The 19,634-nt window shown below is 37.7% G+C and overlaps 1 protein-coding gene across 2 annotated transcripts in view; it reads left to right on the top strand.

Annotated features, from left to right (window-relative positions):
• Positions 1-2,997: 2,997 nt before the first annotated feature.
• The window catches only part of magixa (MAGI family member, X-linked a), a 44,009-nt gene continuing 27,372 nt past the window's right edge, over positions 2,998-19,634 (top strand). Inside the window, exons 1-4 of one of the 2 annotated variants that reach the window (XM_079898047.1) lie at positions 2,998-3,357; positions 10,086-10,375; positions 13,198-13,314; positions 17,610-17,729. In XM_079898047.1, the coding sequence (XP_079754173.1) occupies positions 10,096-10,375; positions 13,198-13,314; positions 17,610-17,729 (517 nt within the window). In that variant the 5' untranslated portion in view covers positions 2,998-3,357; positions 10,086-10,095. The remainder of the gene's footprint in view (positions 3,358-10,085; positions 10,376-13,197; positions 13,315-17,609; positions 17,730-19,634) is intronic. The other variant, XM_079898046.1, reaches the window with a different exon arrangement.

Raw genomic sequence — 19,634 nt, 5'->3', positions numbered from 1 at the left:
TTTGCATTTTAATGTCACTGATTTCACCTGCTTATTTTAACATGTTCTTTCACAAACAGCAAATCTGATGTGTTTGGATAAGGGTAAAAACAGAACAGAGTTAGGATAGATTCATTGACTTTGCCCTAGTAACCCCTAGCCCTTATATTATGCTGCAGGTCAGTTTTTCGATATTTGGGTTGTCAGAAATACTGCTTAACCAGGTTGAACATGCCTGCAATGTGTCAACATGTTGTGGAACGTGCATACAAAATCTCCATGATTTCATTGTTAAAGGCAGTTTATTTTGTTACCTCAGTCTCAACTGCCATCTAAGGGTATTTATGCATTTTGAAGATGTTTTTATGCAGACAAACTGACCATGCTTCAAAGGAATACATTACTTTTGAATGTTTTTTATTTATTTATGTTTTTCATGCATGTTCAGTTAGCTGGAAATTCGAAGTGCCATGCTCTACTGTTTAAACTTCAGGAAAACACACAGAAGAAGTGCATTTTCACACTTATGTTTGAAATGTAACCATTTTTGTATTTACATATTACCAATACTGTTTATAATATTCACAGTTTATGAAAAAAAGGTTTTTATTAAAAAAATGCTGTTTAAAACAGCTTTAAAAATCATATGTTTGCATATTTACTTTTTTAATATACAAAAAGTATTATTGTTAAAGACTTACTGATTTTGCCAGATTTTCTTTTCATATTGTGATTCTTGGTGAATTGCATTGAATCCAATAAGGGTCACTTTGACCCCGACCATAATAATTGTATCCAGATTTCAAAATAGGGCTATAGTCTCATTCATTTTCAACAGTAAAAAGTATATTGTGAATAATAAACTATAGTTTATTATTTTCATGATTTGTTATCACAACTTTTTATCTTTTCTCAAATTCTTTTCTCAACTTAGATAATTAATATTTTGAGTTTCTATTTATTAAACCAATCTCTTTTATTGTATTAACTCAAATTTTTTATTTCAATGAACTCAATTTTAAGGGAACCACGTAACTTACTTTTTTAAGTTAAGCCAACAATAATGTTTTTTGCAGTGTATGAACTCAAATGTGTTTAAATCTGAGCGACGTGTTTTTGATTGTGTGTTTGTTCCCATGTACAGTCTATACTCAAGGGTGAACTGGGATTGCAGCAAGCAGGCACTTCTGTACTAAAACTGAGTCATAGTCAGCACTTTCTTAGGTACCTCATTGACTTTAACCCCCAGCCAAACACATACACACTTCCACACAACTGTGGCACTGCAACAGGCATTCCATCACCCCCTCTGTAATGAAGAGAATGTCTTGTTAATTGCCCCATGCTATTTATGATACCAAAGGGCTGTATGCATTATTGAAGAAATACTCTGTTGTTCTTTCGCGAGCAGCTCGATGCAATTGTATGTGTTAGAAAATAATCTAGCCAAAGATGATGTCTTGCTGCTTGTGGGTGGTGCTTGCGGGTTGCATGCGCTACTGGCACTGTATCTAAGATACCCACACAGTTTCCTTGGCAACCAGAGTGAGCACATGGATAAAGTGTGCGCATTAGTTAATGATGCTTACGACACTTCTTCGTTTTTTTTTTTCATCCAAAACAGTATAGTGTAATGGCGGACGAATCTTTGACGATTGCAATAGGCACTATATTTATGCAGTGTTTTACACACACACACACACATACGCACACGCGTATGACTCACATCGCGGAGCTGGAACGGAGAGTTGCGAATGTCTTTAGAAAGAGTTTGCGTCAACGTCATAGCGAACCGTAAACAGTGAGCGTATTTCGCTGATGTCAGCTGAAACGGACCCATTAGATCAACGAGACGGAGAAGCTGCTGCAGCGCGCGCGCAGACCACAGAGAGTGTCACTTACATGCTCATCAACTGCAATGTGAAAAAAGCCAACAGCCACATTTTGTTACAAATACAACACTTTTATAAATGCATATAGGAAACGGTGGCCATTTTAATCAAGAGTAGGCCTAAATCTCTGTAATTTAATGTAAATGAAAATTACATCTACTCACCTTTATGTTGTTCCAAACCTGTATGAGTTTCTTTGTTCTGTTGAACTAAAAAGAAGACATTTTGAAGAATGTTGGTAGGCCTAATCAAACAGTAGCCATTGATTTCCATAATGGTCTATAGGAAAACAATAAGCTACTATGGAAGTCAATGGTTACAGTCAACTGTTTGGTTACCAACATTCTTCAAAATATCTTCTTTTGTGTTCAACAAAAGAAAGAAACTCATACAGGTTTGGAACAACATGTGAGTTAATGATGACAGAATTTCATTTTTGGGTGAATGATCCCTTTTAAAAAAATTTAGGCCTATTTTAAAGTAAAATGTTTGAATTATCTTGTAATTTAGCCTACAGATCAAATTGAATATGTAGTTATATGTAGTACTTTTATAAGGGACAAAGGGATTTCCCAGAATTCCATGGTAACCAGCAGCAAAGCATCACGTTTGTTTGAATTCTTTTTTGGATCTTCTTATTTTTGTTACTGGTTTTGCTTTGTTTATGATATTAATGTTTAAAGCATGCATTTGTTTACAAAAATACATTGCTAACCTTTCTAAATGTCTGCTTTAAACAAGTTAAACATTTGCCAATGAGGTAAAAAAAAAAATCAAGAAAATATCTAGTTTTAAAAATTACCATGTGCCTTATGCTAGATAAAAATGCATAATTAGCCATTATTATTTAAGAATTAATTCGTCGATGAATTATCACCTGTTGACAATACTGTATCTTAGATAGTGTCACCAAAATAAATACTTGCCTTGTGTCTTTGATCAGAACGTTCGCTCACTTAATGAGTAGCATGCGGTCCTATTCATGATCAATTCAAATATGTCTTCTTGATTGAAGTATTTGGGTAAGGAGTCACGGCGCGTTCATGTATTCCCAGTCTCGCGCGGCGCTGTCCAATCGCCTGCGACCATAGGGAGGTCCCTGTTTCACACAGCGTTCCCTCCCCGTCCCTGCCTCCTCCTCCTCTCCTCCCCTCCGCTTGGCTGCCTTATCATCGCTTCCTTATTGCCAAACCTGCAAAGACAGGGCTGTACTGAATGCAACGTAATTTTGACCCATGTTCCATTAGCTGAGCGGCCCTGAGGGCACGAGGCTTCCGCGCGGGATTGTAATGCTACACTGTCCTCCCTCTCCGGCCAGTTCATCCTCAGCAGCGCAGAGCTATGGACCTGAAACCGTAGTGCTCCTCCAACACAGCATATCTGCAGTCACCTGCGACTCCAATAGGCAATCAGTATTGATAGAGTATTTGTAAGGATTACAGCCATAAGGCAATACGTCGCGGGGGGGAAGGCTGGAATTATGAAGGTATGTCACAGACCGTCTCATTATTGCTTGGCTGACCATCCGATACTACTACCATATGCTTTTGTCCATTTTTCATTTCTGTTGGTGTACCGCGCGAATTCCATTATGTCCTTGCGTGGCGACTGATGCCAGGGGAGCCACTTTGCCTTTGCAGCATTTAACGCCGCCCGCGTTCTCCTTGTCAGCTGCTTTGATTTAGTCAACTATCTCCACCTCATCTTCTATCGCGATTCATTTCAAGTCTGCATGTGCTACACGTTTTTGTCTTTCATAAAAGATGCTCGCGCGAAAGCTCCTCTCGGACAACAATAGCAGTACATTAGCGCGAGCGCGTGAGTGAACTGTTGGTCCACGTAGTAAAAGAGCGGCCTCGCGCACTCCTGTTTGGAGACAACGGAGCCCTTTCAGGTTTACATGAATGTAGGTGTTTTTCTGTACACAGAAAGTGTAGAGTGTGTAATGCGAGAGCGAGCAGGTGCTGAGAAAATGTGTCAGACCAGTTGCGACTCTGTGCCGTGGGTTTGCAGTGATGTGAGATGAGATGTGGGATACATACTCCACTCTGCTGGTAAATAATGACCATTGCAGTCATTGGCTAGCTGCATGCAGCCTCTCTCAGCACTATCATAGCCCTCCACAGCGTTTATGACCACACTCATCCGCATATCACTGTTTTATTAGGGTTGTGAGATCTCAAGAATGTTATGAGGAGAAATCTGCCCACTGAGTATCTGTGTGGGAATTTGACAGGGCATGTGTCAGTCAGAAAAAGCCAATGTTACACAGAACAGAATGATAATTATTGGCAAGTATGCTTACACACAAAAAGAGTTTGTCTGTAATAAAAACAAATAATGTGTTGGGTATTGCACATAACACTTAAAATTACACAAGGGACATCTTTCATGTCCCCAGCAGGGTTATTACATTTTTATTTACTTGAAATACAATAAACACTAACTGAAATAAGTTTGTTTTATTACTTTTTATTTTCTTTCTGCTAGCTGCCAAGGCAACATTTCTCATTTTCAATTAGTTTGTACTAAATATTTGATATAAAATAACTAAAACTAAAGCTGAAATAAAAAAAAAACAAATGGACATACTAAAAACATACTAATACTAATATAGATGACGACAAAACAACAAAATGACTAAAAGTTTAACTTAAAATAAAATGAAAACTGAAAATATAATAGTAAATAGTAAAAAAAATATGTTGCTAAAGCACTAATAAACACACCTTAAGCTCATTTTTAACCATTTTAAATTTGATAAACTATCGCTGACCACTTGGGCAAGCCACTACTGCAGAACTGCCTGCCTCTGTCACTCTGAATCTCACTATATCTTTCCCCCAGGCAACACAGTTTCATACCTCTCCTCACCTGTCCTCTGCTCTCCCCGTTAAGTTTTCTTGTTACTCTCGTAAGGCTGCTAGCATGAAGGTTATGGACTTCAACAGCCAATAGTGTCGTTATGCAAATTAGCCTGTGCAGGTGTGCATTGTGGGTATTCATATGTATGAGCATGTGTGCAGGGGCCATGAAGTTTCATCTCCAGAATACATAGTGGACTTGCACTTAAGATGCCAATTTGCAGTGAAAAGACACTTTCAATACACTTTTGAAAGTGACAAGTACTGTAGCTGATATTGCTCCACTTGACCCTGGGATCTGTAGTCCTAAACTAATATGGTATGACTTGAATCATGTTGAAATAACATCTAGTGTGACCTCTTTTGACTGAAGAGGTTTCTTCTGAGTTCCAGATTGTTTGTTTTTTATTGAGGAGGTACCCTGACTGCTGATGTGGAGAAAAACCAAACCCCTTGGCTCTACATCGTCCTGAACGCTTTAATGGTTCAGCACATAACGACAGACTGATGTACCTGAGGCTCTTTACACAATAGCGATCCGCAGTGTGATGCCGCAGAGAGATTTTAAACATGTCTGCAAGCGATTACATTTTATTGGGATCTGATTTGAGATGATTTTTGAGATTTGATTGGGTGTACATGTTTCTAATGGAACTTCTGTGGACATTTTCTGTCTTTGTCAAGCTGATCTTTCAAAAGAAATCCTGCTTAAACCAGTCTAAGCTGATTTGCTGGTTTTAGCTGGTTTACGATCGCCTGACAAGATGAAAACCCTTCTAAACCAGCCAACAGTCCAGGCTGGGAGACCAAATAAGACCAACAAACACATTTAAGCTCTTTTTTATTCAGGAGGAAAGGGTGATGATGTGTTGTCTTATGCTTCTCTAATTTGGGAGCTTAAGTTAATGTTCAGTGCTACAGTACGGTGAGATCAAGACATCCCATAATCATTAGCTTCAGAGACAAAACACAGGGGTAGAAATCGAATTTCATTCTTCTGATCTACGATCTAGTTCCACAGTATGAACAATACTTGATGTTAAGAGTTGCTGCATTAGATGTCGACAAATCTCCAACAGCAGCCGTCTTCGAAGTCGGACCTTAGCGCTTAAATATCTCATCTTAGTTAGAATGTCATCAACATTTTGATCTGCATCTCTCTTCTTGGCTCAGTGACATCTGGACCTTTAGTTTTCAATTAAAGCTGTTCATTGACTCACCTGAAGATCCAGCAGGATTTATCCTCTCTCTGCACTTCATCTTTGGTGGCACACACTCCCTCAGAAGGAAATGAGCTAGAGTGTTCAGGCAGGGTTTGAGATTTAAACTTTAAAGGGTTAGTTCACCCAAAAATGAAAATTCTGTCAGTAATTACTCACCCTAATGTTGTTCCAACCCCGTAAGACTTTCGTTCATCTTCGGAACACAAATTAATATATTTTTGAAGAAATTTGAGAGCTGGCTCACTCCTTCATAGGCTTCTATGTAATCGATATCTGCCATCCCAGAAAAGTTAGTAAAGACATCGTTAAAATAGTCCAAGTGACTACAGTGGCTCAACCTTATGTTTATCAAGCAATGAGAATAACCAAAAATAACAACTTTATTCAACTATTTATTTTCTTACGTGTGGGCCTCTGATGTGAGTTCACGTAGTGTAACAGCGCAGCGCTTCTGGGTTGTACGTCAGGAAGTAGGCTCACTATTGGCCAGCATCACACACATGACCAGCGTCGGCCAATAGTGAGCCTACGTTCTGACGTACAACCCAGAAACGCTGCGCTGTTACACTACGTGAACTCACATCAGAGGCCCACACAGAAGAAAATGAATAGTTGAATAAAGTCGTTATTTTTGGGGGGTTTTGCGCATTTTTAACAATGTCTTTAATAATTTTCATTTTTGGGTGATCTAACCCTTTAAGTCACATTTTGAAAACTGCAAGTAAAATGTTTTCTAAATTACACTTTTTCTCTACTGTAGCTTGAATAGTAATCCAGCTTATACTTGAAACTGACACTGTGCTCTGCAAATATTGTTGGTCATTTACACCTGACCTATCTGTCAAAAGTTTGGAATAATAATAATAATAATTTTTTTTTTTAAATGTTTTTGAAAGAAGTTTATTATGCTCACCAAGGCTGCAGTGATGTGATAAGAATTAATATTGTGAAATATTAATTCAATTTAAAATGTTTTCTTTTTTAATGTATTTTAAATTTGTAATTTGATTCCTGTGAAAGCTGAATTTTCAGCATCGTCTTTAGTGTCCTTTAATGATCCTCTGGAAATCCTTCTAAAATGCTGATTTGGTGCTCAAGAATCATTATTATTTTCAATGTTGAAATTTGAGTAAAAACCATGATACACTACCATTCAAATGTTTGGGGTAAGTATGATTGAGTGTTCTTTTGAACTTTCTATTCATCAAAGAATCCTGATAAAAATGTATCACGGTTTCACAACATTGATAATAATAAGAATGATTTCTAAGAAGAGAGAATTCATAAGATACTTCTTTCAAAAACATAAAAAAATCTTAATGATTTCAACCTTTTGAGCGGTAGTTGGATAAAAGCATCTACTAAATGAATAAATGTAAAATAGTCATGCTGCATACTTGTCGTATCCTGGATTTCCTGGTGCTGTTCGTGCAAATGTAGTTGAAATGTAGAAATGCATTGGCCATTTGAATGAGTTTGAAAGTGCAACCATTGCATTAGGAACATTAACTCTTTGCAGAGCTATCTTAAATGCTCTTGAACCAATTCTTTTGTTTGCTGTTATGAGTTCTTTATTCATAAGAAAGATTGGGGGGCAGTTTTGGGCACCTTTCCAAAGTACTTAATCAATTATTCTCAACATCTCAGCAGCTCATGAAGACTCAGCATGCATATGTAATGCGGAAGATGCAAGCGGGATTTAATCAGAAAGGGAACAGGCTTTAGATCTCGATAAAGATACACAGATGTCATATGGCAGTGATACACTTGAAGAAACTTGCCTCAGACGAAGTGTATGTCTGTGACACATGAAACATCATCCCAGAGGGATGCCACAACCGCAGCGAACAAAGTGGTAGACAAGATCCAGATGCATATTTAAAGCTAAGTTATATATTAATCTTGTATCCTAAGTGCTGAGTCTTATTTTACCTGCATGAAAGGTTTTCCGGCGAACCGTACATGCCCATAACACATTCACACTGTACTGTGCTCTGTGTGTGTGCGCTCAAGTGAGGTGCGAACACACTGCGGCAGGTTGGATGGACTTTGATACCAAGCGTTTGAAGTGCTCACGCCACTGTTTGCTTTCAGTTTTTAAGGTGACTCGCGCCGCTATTTCTCCATGGCTCCCAGGCAGAGTCTGTGAGACCTGGAGATCTAACTTTCTCTCGCTCTGTGAGGTAATGGAAAAGACCCGCAGCGCCGGAATGCACGGTCTCCTCTCCTCCCCTCCCTGAGTTTACTGCAATGGTGTAGCTGTAACTATGTAACTCTGTTAGTATTGTTCATTTAAACACTCAGCCCCCCCACCCCTGCTGATGTATATCAGATGATGCATTAACTAGTGTGTGATCTTTGCACTGCAGGGTTGTAATCAGTAAGTTGAAGCGTGTTCTCATTCTCAGATGGGCAAATTATTTATCTTTTATTTTTGTTTGTATTTTTGTATCTATAGCTGCTGATTCATATCTATATAGACTATACGAGTCGCTATATGGCTAAGCAACAGGGACACACATGCTGAGAGAGAGAGGGCCTTCTGCAGCCAAACCTGATGCGTAATTTGGCAGATCCTTTGAGATACTGATTTTCTTTTTTTTGTATTTTTTTTTTTTTTTCTAATTTAATGTTTAGTGGAAAGCCCCAGACAATTTTGCTGATGAAAACGTGTACGTTTTCGGTTGCAGAATCAGTGACACCTGAAATAGATCTATGCATTTTTAATGAGCCCCGTGTAAATTGTGTTTGTGGATGAAATCACCCCCCACTGCGTTTTGACCATCTGTTTGCTTGTTTTGTTTCAATTTGGAGACTCGTATCTTGTGTATAGCTTGTGGAACACCACTGGGACTCGCGTAAATGTGCCTTTGAAGAGTTATGGGACGTATATTGTCATTCTATATATGTAATTGACTTCACGCTGTTTCATCCTTTTTGTTACTGTTTTAGTGGACTATGTCCTCAGCTTTAGTCCACTAAATAAATATACATTAAAAAAGTTACTAAGTTGTATCTTGTTCACTTCATATACAGTGCAATACCATTAAAAATGTTGGGGTTGGTAAGATTTTTGTTTTGTTTTCAAAAGTCTCTGATGCTCACCAAGTCTGCATTTCTTTGATCACAAGTACAGTAAATATAGTAATATTGTGAAATATTATTACATTTTAAAATTTCAATATATTTTAAAATGTAATTTATTCCTATGATGACAAAGCTGAATTTTCAATTTTGAAAAATCTTACTGACCCTATACTTTTGAATGGTAGTATACAGTACTTTACATACATTATTAAAACCTTTTGTTTCTTAAGGCTGTTGCTGTAACCATTAAACCAGTATTATGACACATACTGTACATGATAAGAGATGCACAGTGAAGGTGTTTGAGGTTTCAAAATGCCATTTCAAAATGATCTGAATTTATCCATATTCATTGAAAACCTGTTTTGTGCAAAGAATGCTATTAATCTGGACATAGAAAAATGTCAAATTCCTCCCTCAGACCTTAGACCTGCTGTCAATCATTATATATTAAATAGGTGGGAAGAAGAGTGAGATATGTGTTCAAAAAATAAATTACATGAAATCCACCCTGAAATCTCAAACTTTTAATCTTCCTTAAAACAAGATTTGATCAAGTAGTGTTCACTAGATGTCATTTAGGTCATTCAAGATTGACACATACTTGTACATTTTTGCTTAAAGGCGAAGACCTAACCTTTGGTTTTGGTTTTTATTTTTATTGTATATATGTAACTTGTATTTTTGTAATTCATTTTTTTTGCTATGAAGATAGCCACAGATGCTGACATGGCATTAAATAAAACTATAAAATAAAACGATTGTGCAAAGATGCTGATTCATAGTCAACCCTACTAAATAAAACCCCTACTGGTGGCCTTCTAACCTGGTCAAGCTAGTCTTTCGTTGGTTTAGCTGGGTAGTCAGCTAAACTCACAGTTTGACTAGATGAAAAGTGCCTAAGACAAAGACGATGGACCATCGTGACAAACAGCCTAGGCTTAAGGTTTTTTTTTTCAGTAGGGAAATCTCCTTTTTAATTTTTGCAAACAACAAATAAACATGTTTGAACAATGTCTTTCCTTTTTCGTTTCTTACAGCGCTGTCAATATGTCTAAGGCCACTGTTAAGAAGCTGCACTGGCGCTCAAAAGTGCAGGAGAGCTTCGTCCCACTGGGCGGAGCCTCGGGAGAGCTTGGTGTGGCCATTGGAGGTGGTGCAGATTATGGAGAGTTCCCATTTGTTACAGCAGCACCTGGGGGTGGAGCCACTGTTGGTGACGTCATCCTAGAGATTGGAGGTACACCTGTCCTGGGATTGACCTTGGGAGATGTAAGAGGGGTTCTGAACTCATGTCCACATCCCATTCGGATCAAAACCGTCTTACCAGGTACTTTACTTATCGATAAGAGCAAATTGACTGTTGTGTGACACCATGAGTTGGAGAGTAACAAGCTTTTGCACTCTTCCAACACTTTCTTTGCGTTAGATAAGAGTTGGGCAATGCAAAGAAAAAAAATTTTTTTTAACAAGACACAACTGACAGAGAAGATTTCGATTTTTGTCGTTCAAAGAGACACTTCATCATGTAACCTGTAAGACTCCTTTTTTTGGAAAAGGCAATATTTTGAAGGATATCCTGGCCTTTTTTCTCTTTAATAGAATAAAAATGAATCGGGACTGACTGCGGCTGTCAAACTCCAAAATGAGTTTTGGAGGCCACCGGACCAGTCCTATCCATAAACAAATTCTGAACTGATTCAATGAAAAAGGATTTATTCATGAATCAAACGTTAGGACAAGCTGTAGGACAGATGTCAAAATCTTCAGCAAATATTTACTTTAATTTCTTTAACTACTTCTTTTTTTTTCCAGATGTATATGGACTATTTTTACATCATATTAACCATATATTTATTTACATATTTACCTTTAAACACTTTAAACAAGCCATTTTCAGCTCAGTCTTCATTTACTTTTTATTATTTTGGAAAGAGTGGCCAGGATATTCTTTACAAATTCACTTTTTGTGTTCCATAGAAGAGACAAAACTTGTTTGAGGGTGAGTAAATATTGAGAGAATGTTCTTTTTTAGGTGAAATGTTCCTTTAGATGTTTTATCTGAAGCGACACACCCCACATTGCCCTCTCCTTGGAGGTGCCAAGAAAAATAGGGGATGTCAATAAGTTTCTAGTTCATATGACTGGGGTTAAACTTGGTGACCTTTAATTACTAATCCAAATTTTTACTCACAAAGCTGCTAGTACAACAAACCCCTTTATTTTATAGGTTTTATCTGCATTTTGTTGCACTTTTAAATGAAATACTTCGGATGTGTAAGAGCTTTATACCTACTGACATTATACAGCCCCAAGTAGATCACAGTGTTGACATGTCACGTTAATGTCATTCTGCCTGAAGATTGTATTACCCTAATCTAGCCTCTCTGAATACGTTAGTTCCAGATACTCCATGGGAATTTTATTTACTATATTCGTATTTATTCATTTTTAAAATGGGTTTTGGCACCATAAATTAATGCTCAGTGAAGGCATTTTCACTCTGTCAGATTTGTGAACACAATGTCTTGAACTAACAAGAATGTCAAATTGCTCCTTCTTTTGTGAGATACAGCATCATTTGTATAACAAACAAGAGTTCTAAAAGCTTTTTTATTAATTAAATTACACAACAAAACTATCACTCAGAGATTATAGATTTTTTTAGGTATTGAATGTTTGAGTATAGCAACTTTGCTGCTTCGTTTAATTACTGTAGAATTTCTGGAAGTAGAATAGTTACAGTATTTATGGAAATAACCAAAGTAGAAAAAAAACAACTTTTTTTAATTAATATTTTTATTGTATCGAATTAATTATACACTAGCTTTCAAAATGGTGGGGTCAGTAAGAATATTTTGACATTGATATTGTTACAAAACATTGATATTTGACATTTGATATTGTTACAAAAGATTTCTATTTCAAATAAACATTTTTTTTTTTTTTACATTCTGAATGTATCATGGTTTCCACAAAAATATTGAGCAGCACAACTGTTTTCAACATTGACAATAATAAGAAATGTTTCTTGAGCACCAAATCAGCATATTAGAATGATTTCTGAAGGATCATGTGACACTGAAGACTGGAGTAATGACAGCTGAAAAGCTTCGGTTTATTTGAAAAACGAATGACACATAGTATATTTGCATAACATCTGTTTTGTTTCAGGGTTTATCAAATGTTTTTGAACTTCCACAACCAATCTCTCCTCCTCCATGTTTGATGTTTAATATACAAGAAGAGCGAGAACCAAATTACTGTCAAAGTGTAGTATCGCTTTCCGCTGTCGTGGTTGGATAAAACAGAACTTAGATTAGTCCACACAGTATTTGTTCTCAAAACAGTATGTAAAAAGGATCCTGATTTGACAATAGCAATGCCAGGTCTCCACCTTCCCACATTTCAGTGTCAGACATTAAGTGGATGTGATATCCCACACTCTATTACTTAACCTCTCCGGAACTCTCTGCCCTGGTTGGCCCGATTGATCGCTGTCAGCGTGGGGGGGGGGGTGGAGCCCGGCATCGGCGAGTAAAGGGGCGGGCAATCCCAGTCCACAATGCATAAAGACCATCAATATCCTGCGCGAAAGGAAGCTGGCTGTCATATAAGGTCATAACGCACTTTAAAAAATGAATAGATCAGCGGGAAATGACTCATCCTACCTTTCCCATGAGTCCTTGAGGAGTCCATGTGTTGAGATTGTGTGCGGAAAGGACCACCGGATTATATTAAGTGCAAAAATCAATATAGAGAAGCCGAGCGGTCCTCGTTAGGTGCTCCGCAGTGCTTGTTTGTGACAACAGCACACTGACCTTAGAGACTTCTGCAGTTGCATTGCAGTCTCAGCATGCTTGAATGTGTCTGTGAGGTCTGAGGTGTTACTGTAGTAACCTGGGGTGTGCAGTGTTAGGACTGAATTCAGGGGGAGAGACCGTTTAACCCTTATCGATCTGATGGTGTATTTCGATTTATTTTCAGAACTGCTTCTTTGGCAGTTTCACTTTGCCAGTTCACCTTTTTTCTCATATTTCCATGGTGACAGCAGTGTTCTATTTGTGAATTTGGCAACAGTGCTGTTATTTAAAAGTGGTTTCAAATCTCTCCATTTCATTCTCGTTCATGTGTTTTGTTTGTAATCTACAGGGTCGACTCTCTGTAAGGATCTGAGACTTTACCTGAGCAAGTGTTTTACACCCGGATCAATGGACAGCCAACTCCAACAGGTCATACGAGAGAACCTCTACCTGCGCGCTGTGCCCTGTGAGTGAACCAAACACTACATAATGCAGTTATACTGGGCTCTTTAAAGGGTTAAGCCAGGGACACACTTAACGACTGTAAGGCCGATTATGAAAGTAATTTGATACTCACGACTGATCATGCCCAAATTCGCCATGTCTTAGAATGTTTCAGCTAGTCGTTAAGTGTCTCCCCGGCATTAGTTCACCCAAAAATTAAAATTCTGTCATTAATTACTCGCCCTCATGCCGTTCCAAACCTCGTTCAAGCCCAGAAAGGTAGTAAAGACATTGATAAAATAGTCCATGTGACTACAGTGGTTCAACCTTAATGTTATGAAGCAACGAGAATACTTTTTGTGTGCAAAAAAACAATTTGGCAACAAACAAGGCTCATTGGCTAGCTCCTGTGTCAGCATCACACGCATGTGTCGTGGAGCACACATGACCAGCGTCGGCCAATAGTGAGCCTACATTCTAACGTATAACCCGGAAGCATTGCACTGTTTGTTGAATAATGTTGTTATTTTGGGGGTTTTTTACGCATAAAAAGTATTCTTGACGCTTCATAACATTAAGGTTGAACCACTGTAGTCACATGGATTATTTTAACGATGTCTTTACTACCTTTCTGGGCCTTGAAAGTTGCAATGACGTTGCTGCCTATGGGTGGTTCAAAAAGCTCTCGGATTTCATCAAAAATATCGTCATTTGTGTTCCGAAGATGAACAAAGGTCTTACAGGTTTGGAACGACATGAGGGTGAGTAATTAATGACAGAATTTTTTGGGTGAACTAACCCTTTAACACGGGATGTCAAACAAATTTTGGAGAAAAAGAAGAAAATGTGTAAAATGTTCAAATGTCCAGTTGTAAATTCTATCAAGTTAATTTGCATACTGTCTAATGTGTTTTGCAGACAAAACTGGAAAGTAATCTATTCATCTGGTAAACTCTAATCTGATTGGCTGACTTTCTTTTTTCTCTTTTTTTTTCATCAGTCCATTTGAAAACAGTCATGTTTACAAGATACCAGATTGGCACAAGGGCTCTTGATGATGAAATAATCACTGGGTTTGTCATTAAAGGTGAACATAGGCTTTATTTAGACTTAAGGGGAAATCAGATTTTTTCTTTTCTTAATCAATTTTTTTAGAATGAGTGTTAAAACTGTAAGCTACATGTTGCCAGGTTTTTCAGTTTAGACTGCAGTCGTGGTTGTCATAGTTTGGACACAAACTTGCCTATGAATTAGGTTCATAATCCGTGAGACTTTAGTGATGGTTGTTGTTTTCCACGCGTTCACACTTAATCATTCACAAATAATCATATAGAGTAAAAGAGTATGTGTATTTGGCGTGCTGTCTGGGGAAGGGCTCCGAGCTCGTAATGTGGCCCGAGGCCAGAGTTCTCCCCCATATCCCTGGCTGGGAGAGGAACTAGCTGAGGAGTCGGGGTGGCAGAGGAATTTAGAAAAGACTGTAGAGGAACATAGTTATAGGCCTCCTCTCATGCTGATTGGGTAGATCATTTGAACAAGCTCCTCTCGAAGTTTGTTAATAAAACATAATTTCTTGAGGACACTGTCCAAATCCGACAACATTTATCACAGACAACTGCATAAAAATAAATTCTTTTAATTTGATTTCAAACTGCGTTTGAAACCAAAAACCAAAAATGGTTTGGATTTAGCTCGTGAAAATTTTATTTGGGTTTCATGTGGTTTTTATTTTTTCCTGGGAAAAAACGCAAGTGAAAACGCTAAATTCTGATCACTGACTTGACACATTTTTAATCCTTTATTTCTAGTATTTTATTTTCGATAAAACTATTTGTAGACACTCCCAACCCATTATTTAAGTTAATTTCACAATGCAATATGGCTCAAACCTCATGCTTTTTAGTCACAGGCCTGGCTACACAAGATTATGTATACAATATGTAAAATGGCTCCCTGCTTCTCTCTATCCACCAAGGGTTCCTTGGCCTGAAAAAGGTTGAAAACCCCTGCAGTAATACAACTGCATTGAAAACACAAACAAGTTCACACATATAAGAAATTAAATCTTGAAATACATCAGCCAGAAAAAGCATGCATGCAATCTCATGCTTTAATGCTCTCAGAGACTGTAAACAAATCCAATTTACAATCATGTCAAACCTCATACAGAGTCAAAGGTTCAGTCACTTTGAGGCAATGCGATGCACTTTAACCGTTGCCATGGCAACTGTCATCAAATGTCACAGCAGTGCGCTCACTGTGAATGACACTGTTCCATATTTTGCCTTGGCAACAAAACGGCAACTATTTTCAGAAATGATTGCATGCATTTATTAATGTATAGCTCGTGCCGGCATCAGGCTCCCGTTCACCATCACAGCTAATGCATTTAATCCGTCCTGCATGATTCGAACTTTGCCTATTTCCTGCTCTTGAATCCCAAAGCTGCACATTTGTCTTTGTCTTCAGCCTGAGGTACCCTGCTGTGCCTTTCAGCACTCCTGTGCTTGCACATATGCATAAGCGCGTAAGCACCCAAACACAGACCCATTCATGCATGCTTGCGAATGTACACACAAGCACACGCATTTTCGTGCACCCATTCACATAACGTTTAATCTATCGGTTCAGTTGCTTAGCCTGTCTCCTCAAACTGAAAGGCTTTCCCAAATAACGTTCCCGTTTATTCAAAACGTCACATCTCTGAATTGATTGCAGGCAATTAGAAGACTGTGTACTGTAAGATGCTCCTCTTTTCTGTTCTGTTAAGATAAAATAGCACAGGTGTGTCAGTACAAAAGCATGCGGCTATATTTAACCAGGTGCAAAACGTCATGTTAAATGGTTGGCATATGCAGAAAACAACATTTACTTTTCTAATACACATTCTTGATCATATTGTGCATAATTCATCAGTATATGTTATTCCCAAAGAAAAAAAAAAAAGTAATCTTTTGTCAAGATGTGATCACCTGCTCAAGTGTCCTTTCCAACTGACATCACAAAATCCATATTTATCAACCCCGACCACCCGGCTCCGTTCTGATATTTTACACTTGCTTTTCACAATCCAATCAGTTTTTTGATGGATAAAAATGTTTTGCTCTTGTTAAATCTCCAGTTTAAATCTGTCACATTATTACGGAAGTAAAAAGTCCTCTGTGTCTAAATCCCTAATGTCTCATCCTACACATTCATTAGAGATTCATTTCAGAGTGAATGTGTTGGGCTCAAATGTGTTGCGTAAAAACGTCATTGTTTCAAGAGAGGGGAAAAAACACTCATGCTTTTTGCATTGGCTGTCATTAGGATTAATGCAATACAGGCACTGTGATGTCATATACAGTACAGGGTGTTTAATACCCTGGGGCAATGCAGTGTTTTGTTATTAATGGGTGATTTATTGTATATGGTGGCTGAAGGCTTTTAAGTCATTACAGTCCTGCTTGATGTTGAATAACTGTGTGTTGTATCCTTGCGATAGGTGCACTACCTCATAAACCATGTACCTTTTCTCTTCCTGAAGACTTTTGCTTCAGAGCCATTTGTTATGTTGGCAAGTTCGATTGATCAAAGCATGCAGGTTTCCTACTGTATCTCTTCTGAATCGACAGAATTGCAGTGATCAGGTTAGCCTAAATTGGGGTGCACCTGCTTATCTACCTCTGGAAAATCCACTTGTCCCAACTTTCATGTGAGATGGAAAGCTGAGAGAAAGTTGTATAATCTCATCACTGTGGGATTATAGAGCAAGTCTGAAGTGTTTGAAATCATGATCAGATGTCACCTCACACCACCAAAGTCATATGCAAATAGAGACGCGCACAGTTTATTTGATATATGTTTAGTATGTAAATGCTGTAACATAACTGCTTTTACCCTCATTTGACACTCACATCATACATTAAACTCCGCCTCTTTTCCATATCAAGGCCAATCAACTTGCTACAAGTTCAGTGTGACAGCTGTGTCTCTGTTTTCTCTGAGGTCTGTGGATCCAAACATCAAACGCATCAAAGAGACTGGCTTCCTGGTGATGTCATCAGGATGTTTTTTTTGGTTTTTGTTTTTCTCAAAAAATGCATTAGATTTTTAGCAAAGGGAAGATGCAAGTTTATGAAAAAATAATGAGCGATCTTTTAAAATGCCCTGTGTGTCTGTAGCACTATAGCCTTCCTATTTTTACATTCTCTTTCTAAATGGCTTGTTGTCTACTTGTAACAAATTTTTGCAAATTTGCTAAGTTAAGCAAAAAGAGCAAACATTGTATTTTTTGATGATTACATTCATATGCTTGCTCTCTCTGCCCTGACCCAGGTACGACCAGGCAACCACGGGATGGAGAGATCTCAGGGGTGGATTATAACTTTGTCTCCATTGAGGAATTCTTCTCCCTGGAAGAGTCTGGAGCCCTGCTGGAAAGTGGGAAGTTCAAAGGTCAGTCTCTCTTTTATATCCACTTTATGCATCTAAACCCGTGGTTCTCAACCCACATGTTCCCATGGTCATGAAGCTGCGACCCAATTTTTGGGGAATTTTATATATATATTTTATATAAGACAGTACTGTCCCACTTAACATGCACATAAATTCTAAAAATATCACTAACACTGATGAATAAACATAGGCTATTATAAAATAAGGCTACTAAATTGCAGCCCCAAAAAAGTCAATACAATACAGTTAGTAAGTTGGTATGAGCCACTGTCATTTAAAAATTTACAAAATAACACAAAGTGAAAATAAAGTGGTATTATGGGGTTATGGAAACTACAGTTACTATGGTAAATACACAATAAAACATGAACTCTGATCCTGATGATTAGAATGAACATCATACCTGCATGCAAATCCGACGTACCAGTTACGTCATTTATTGGTACTTTTTGGTCATTTCATTATGACTTACTTATTGAAAAATGTAACTACGACATCGCATGCATGTAATTTCATCTGATCTTTATATTATAGTGAAGTGATATATAGTGCGTATATATATATATTCCAGGATTCCCACAATCTTGAAAAACCTGGATATATGACAACTTAATTTAAAAAGTGAGATTTATAGACCTGGAAATTAAATTCATAATATAAATAATAAAATATTAAAGTGCCATGGGCATTTGTATAATGAAATACAGTCATGGTCAGAATTATTGTCACCCATGGTAAATATGATCAAAGAGGACTGTGAAAATAAATCTGCAATGTTTATCCTTTTGATCTTTCATTCAAAAAATTTGCAAAAATCCAACCTGTTACTGAAGTAAAACAATTGTGGGAGGAAAATCAAATTATAAAAAATGGTATTGGTACCCCTAGAAATTCTTATGAGTAAAATATCTCTGAAGTATATTCCCATTCATATTTGTTTGTTTTTTTAGCACACCAGGGTGAGTAGGAACATGAAATTGTCCAGCCATGACTTCTTGTTTCACAGGAGTATAATGAGGAAACATAAAGGCCAAATTCCCTTAATCCATCCATCAAAAGTAAAACTAAAGAATATAGTTCTGATGCGCAGCAAAAGATTGTTGAGCTTCACAAATTAGAAAGTGGCTGTAAGAAAACAGCATTCAAAGCATTCAAAATTCCCATTTCCACCATCAGGGATCAATCAACTGAAGATATTACAAATCTGCCTGGAAGAGGACGTGTCTATATTGTCTTAATGCATGGTGAGGAGGATAGTTTGAGTGGCCAAAGACTCTTCAAGGATCACAGATGGAGAATTGCAGTCTTAGGGTCAAAAATCCTCAAAAAACAAAAAAAATCCTCTGCTCTCATCCAAAAACAAACTCCAGCATATTCAGTTGTTCAAACGGGACCAGGTTCTATGGTCACATGAAACAAAACAAAAAAATAGCTTTTTGGCAGCAAACCCACCAGATGGGTTTAGTGCAAACAGGGATAAAAAGTACCTGGATAAAAAAATATACTGCTGGATCTTTAATGTTGTGGCCCTATGGTTTTGCTGGAGGACCTGGACATCCTGTTCAGATAGGATCATGGATTCTAGCAAATACCAACTGATAAAAATCAAAACTTGACAGCCTCTGCTAGAAATATTATAATGGACTGTGGTTGGATCTTTCATTAGGACAGTGATCCAAAACAAACATCAAAATCAACACCAAAATGGGTCACTGAGCACAAAATGAAGCTTCTGCCATGGCTGTCCCAGTTCCCTGACCTGAACCCTATAGAAAATGAGTAGGGTAACATGGAGCTGGGAATCTGAAGGATCTGGAGAGATTCTGTATGGAGGAATGGTCTCTGATCTCTTGTCAGGTGTTCGTTCTCCAAACTCATCAGGCATTATAGGAGAAAACTCAGAGC

The sequence above is a fragment of the Squalius cephalus genome (genome assembly GCF_949319135.1).
Source record: "Squalius cephalus genome assembly, chromosome: 16".
Taxonomy (NCBI): domain Eukaryota; kingdom Metazoa; phylum Chordata; class Actinopteri; order Cypriniformes; family Leuciscidae; genus Squalius; species Squalius cephalus.
This window is presented reverse-complemented; position numbering and strand designations above follow the sequence as displayed.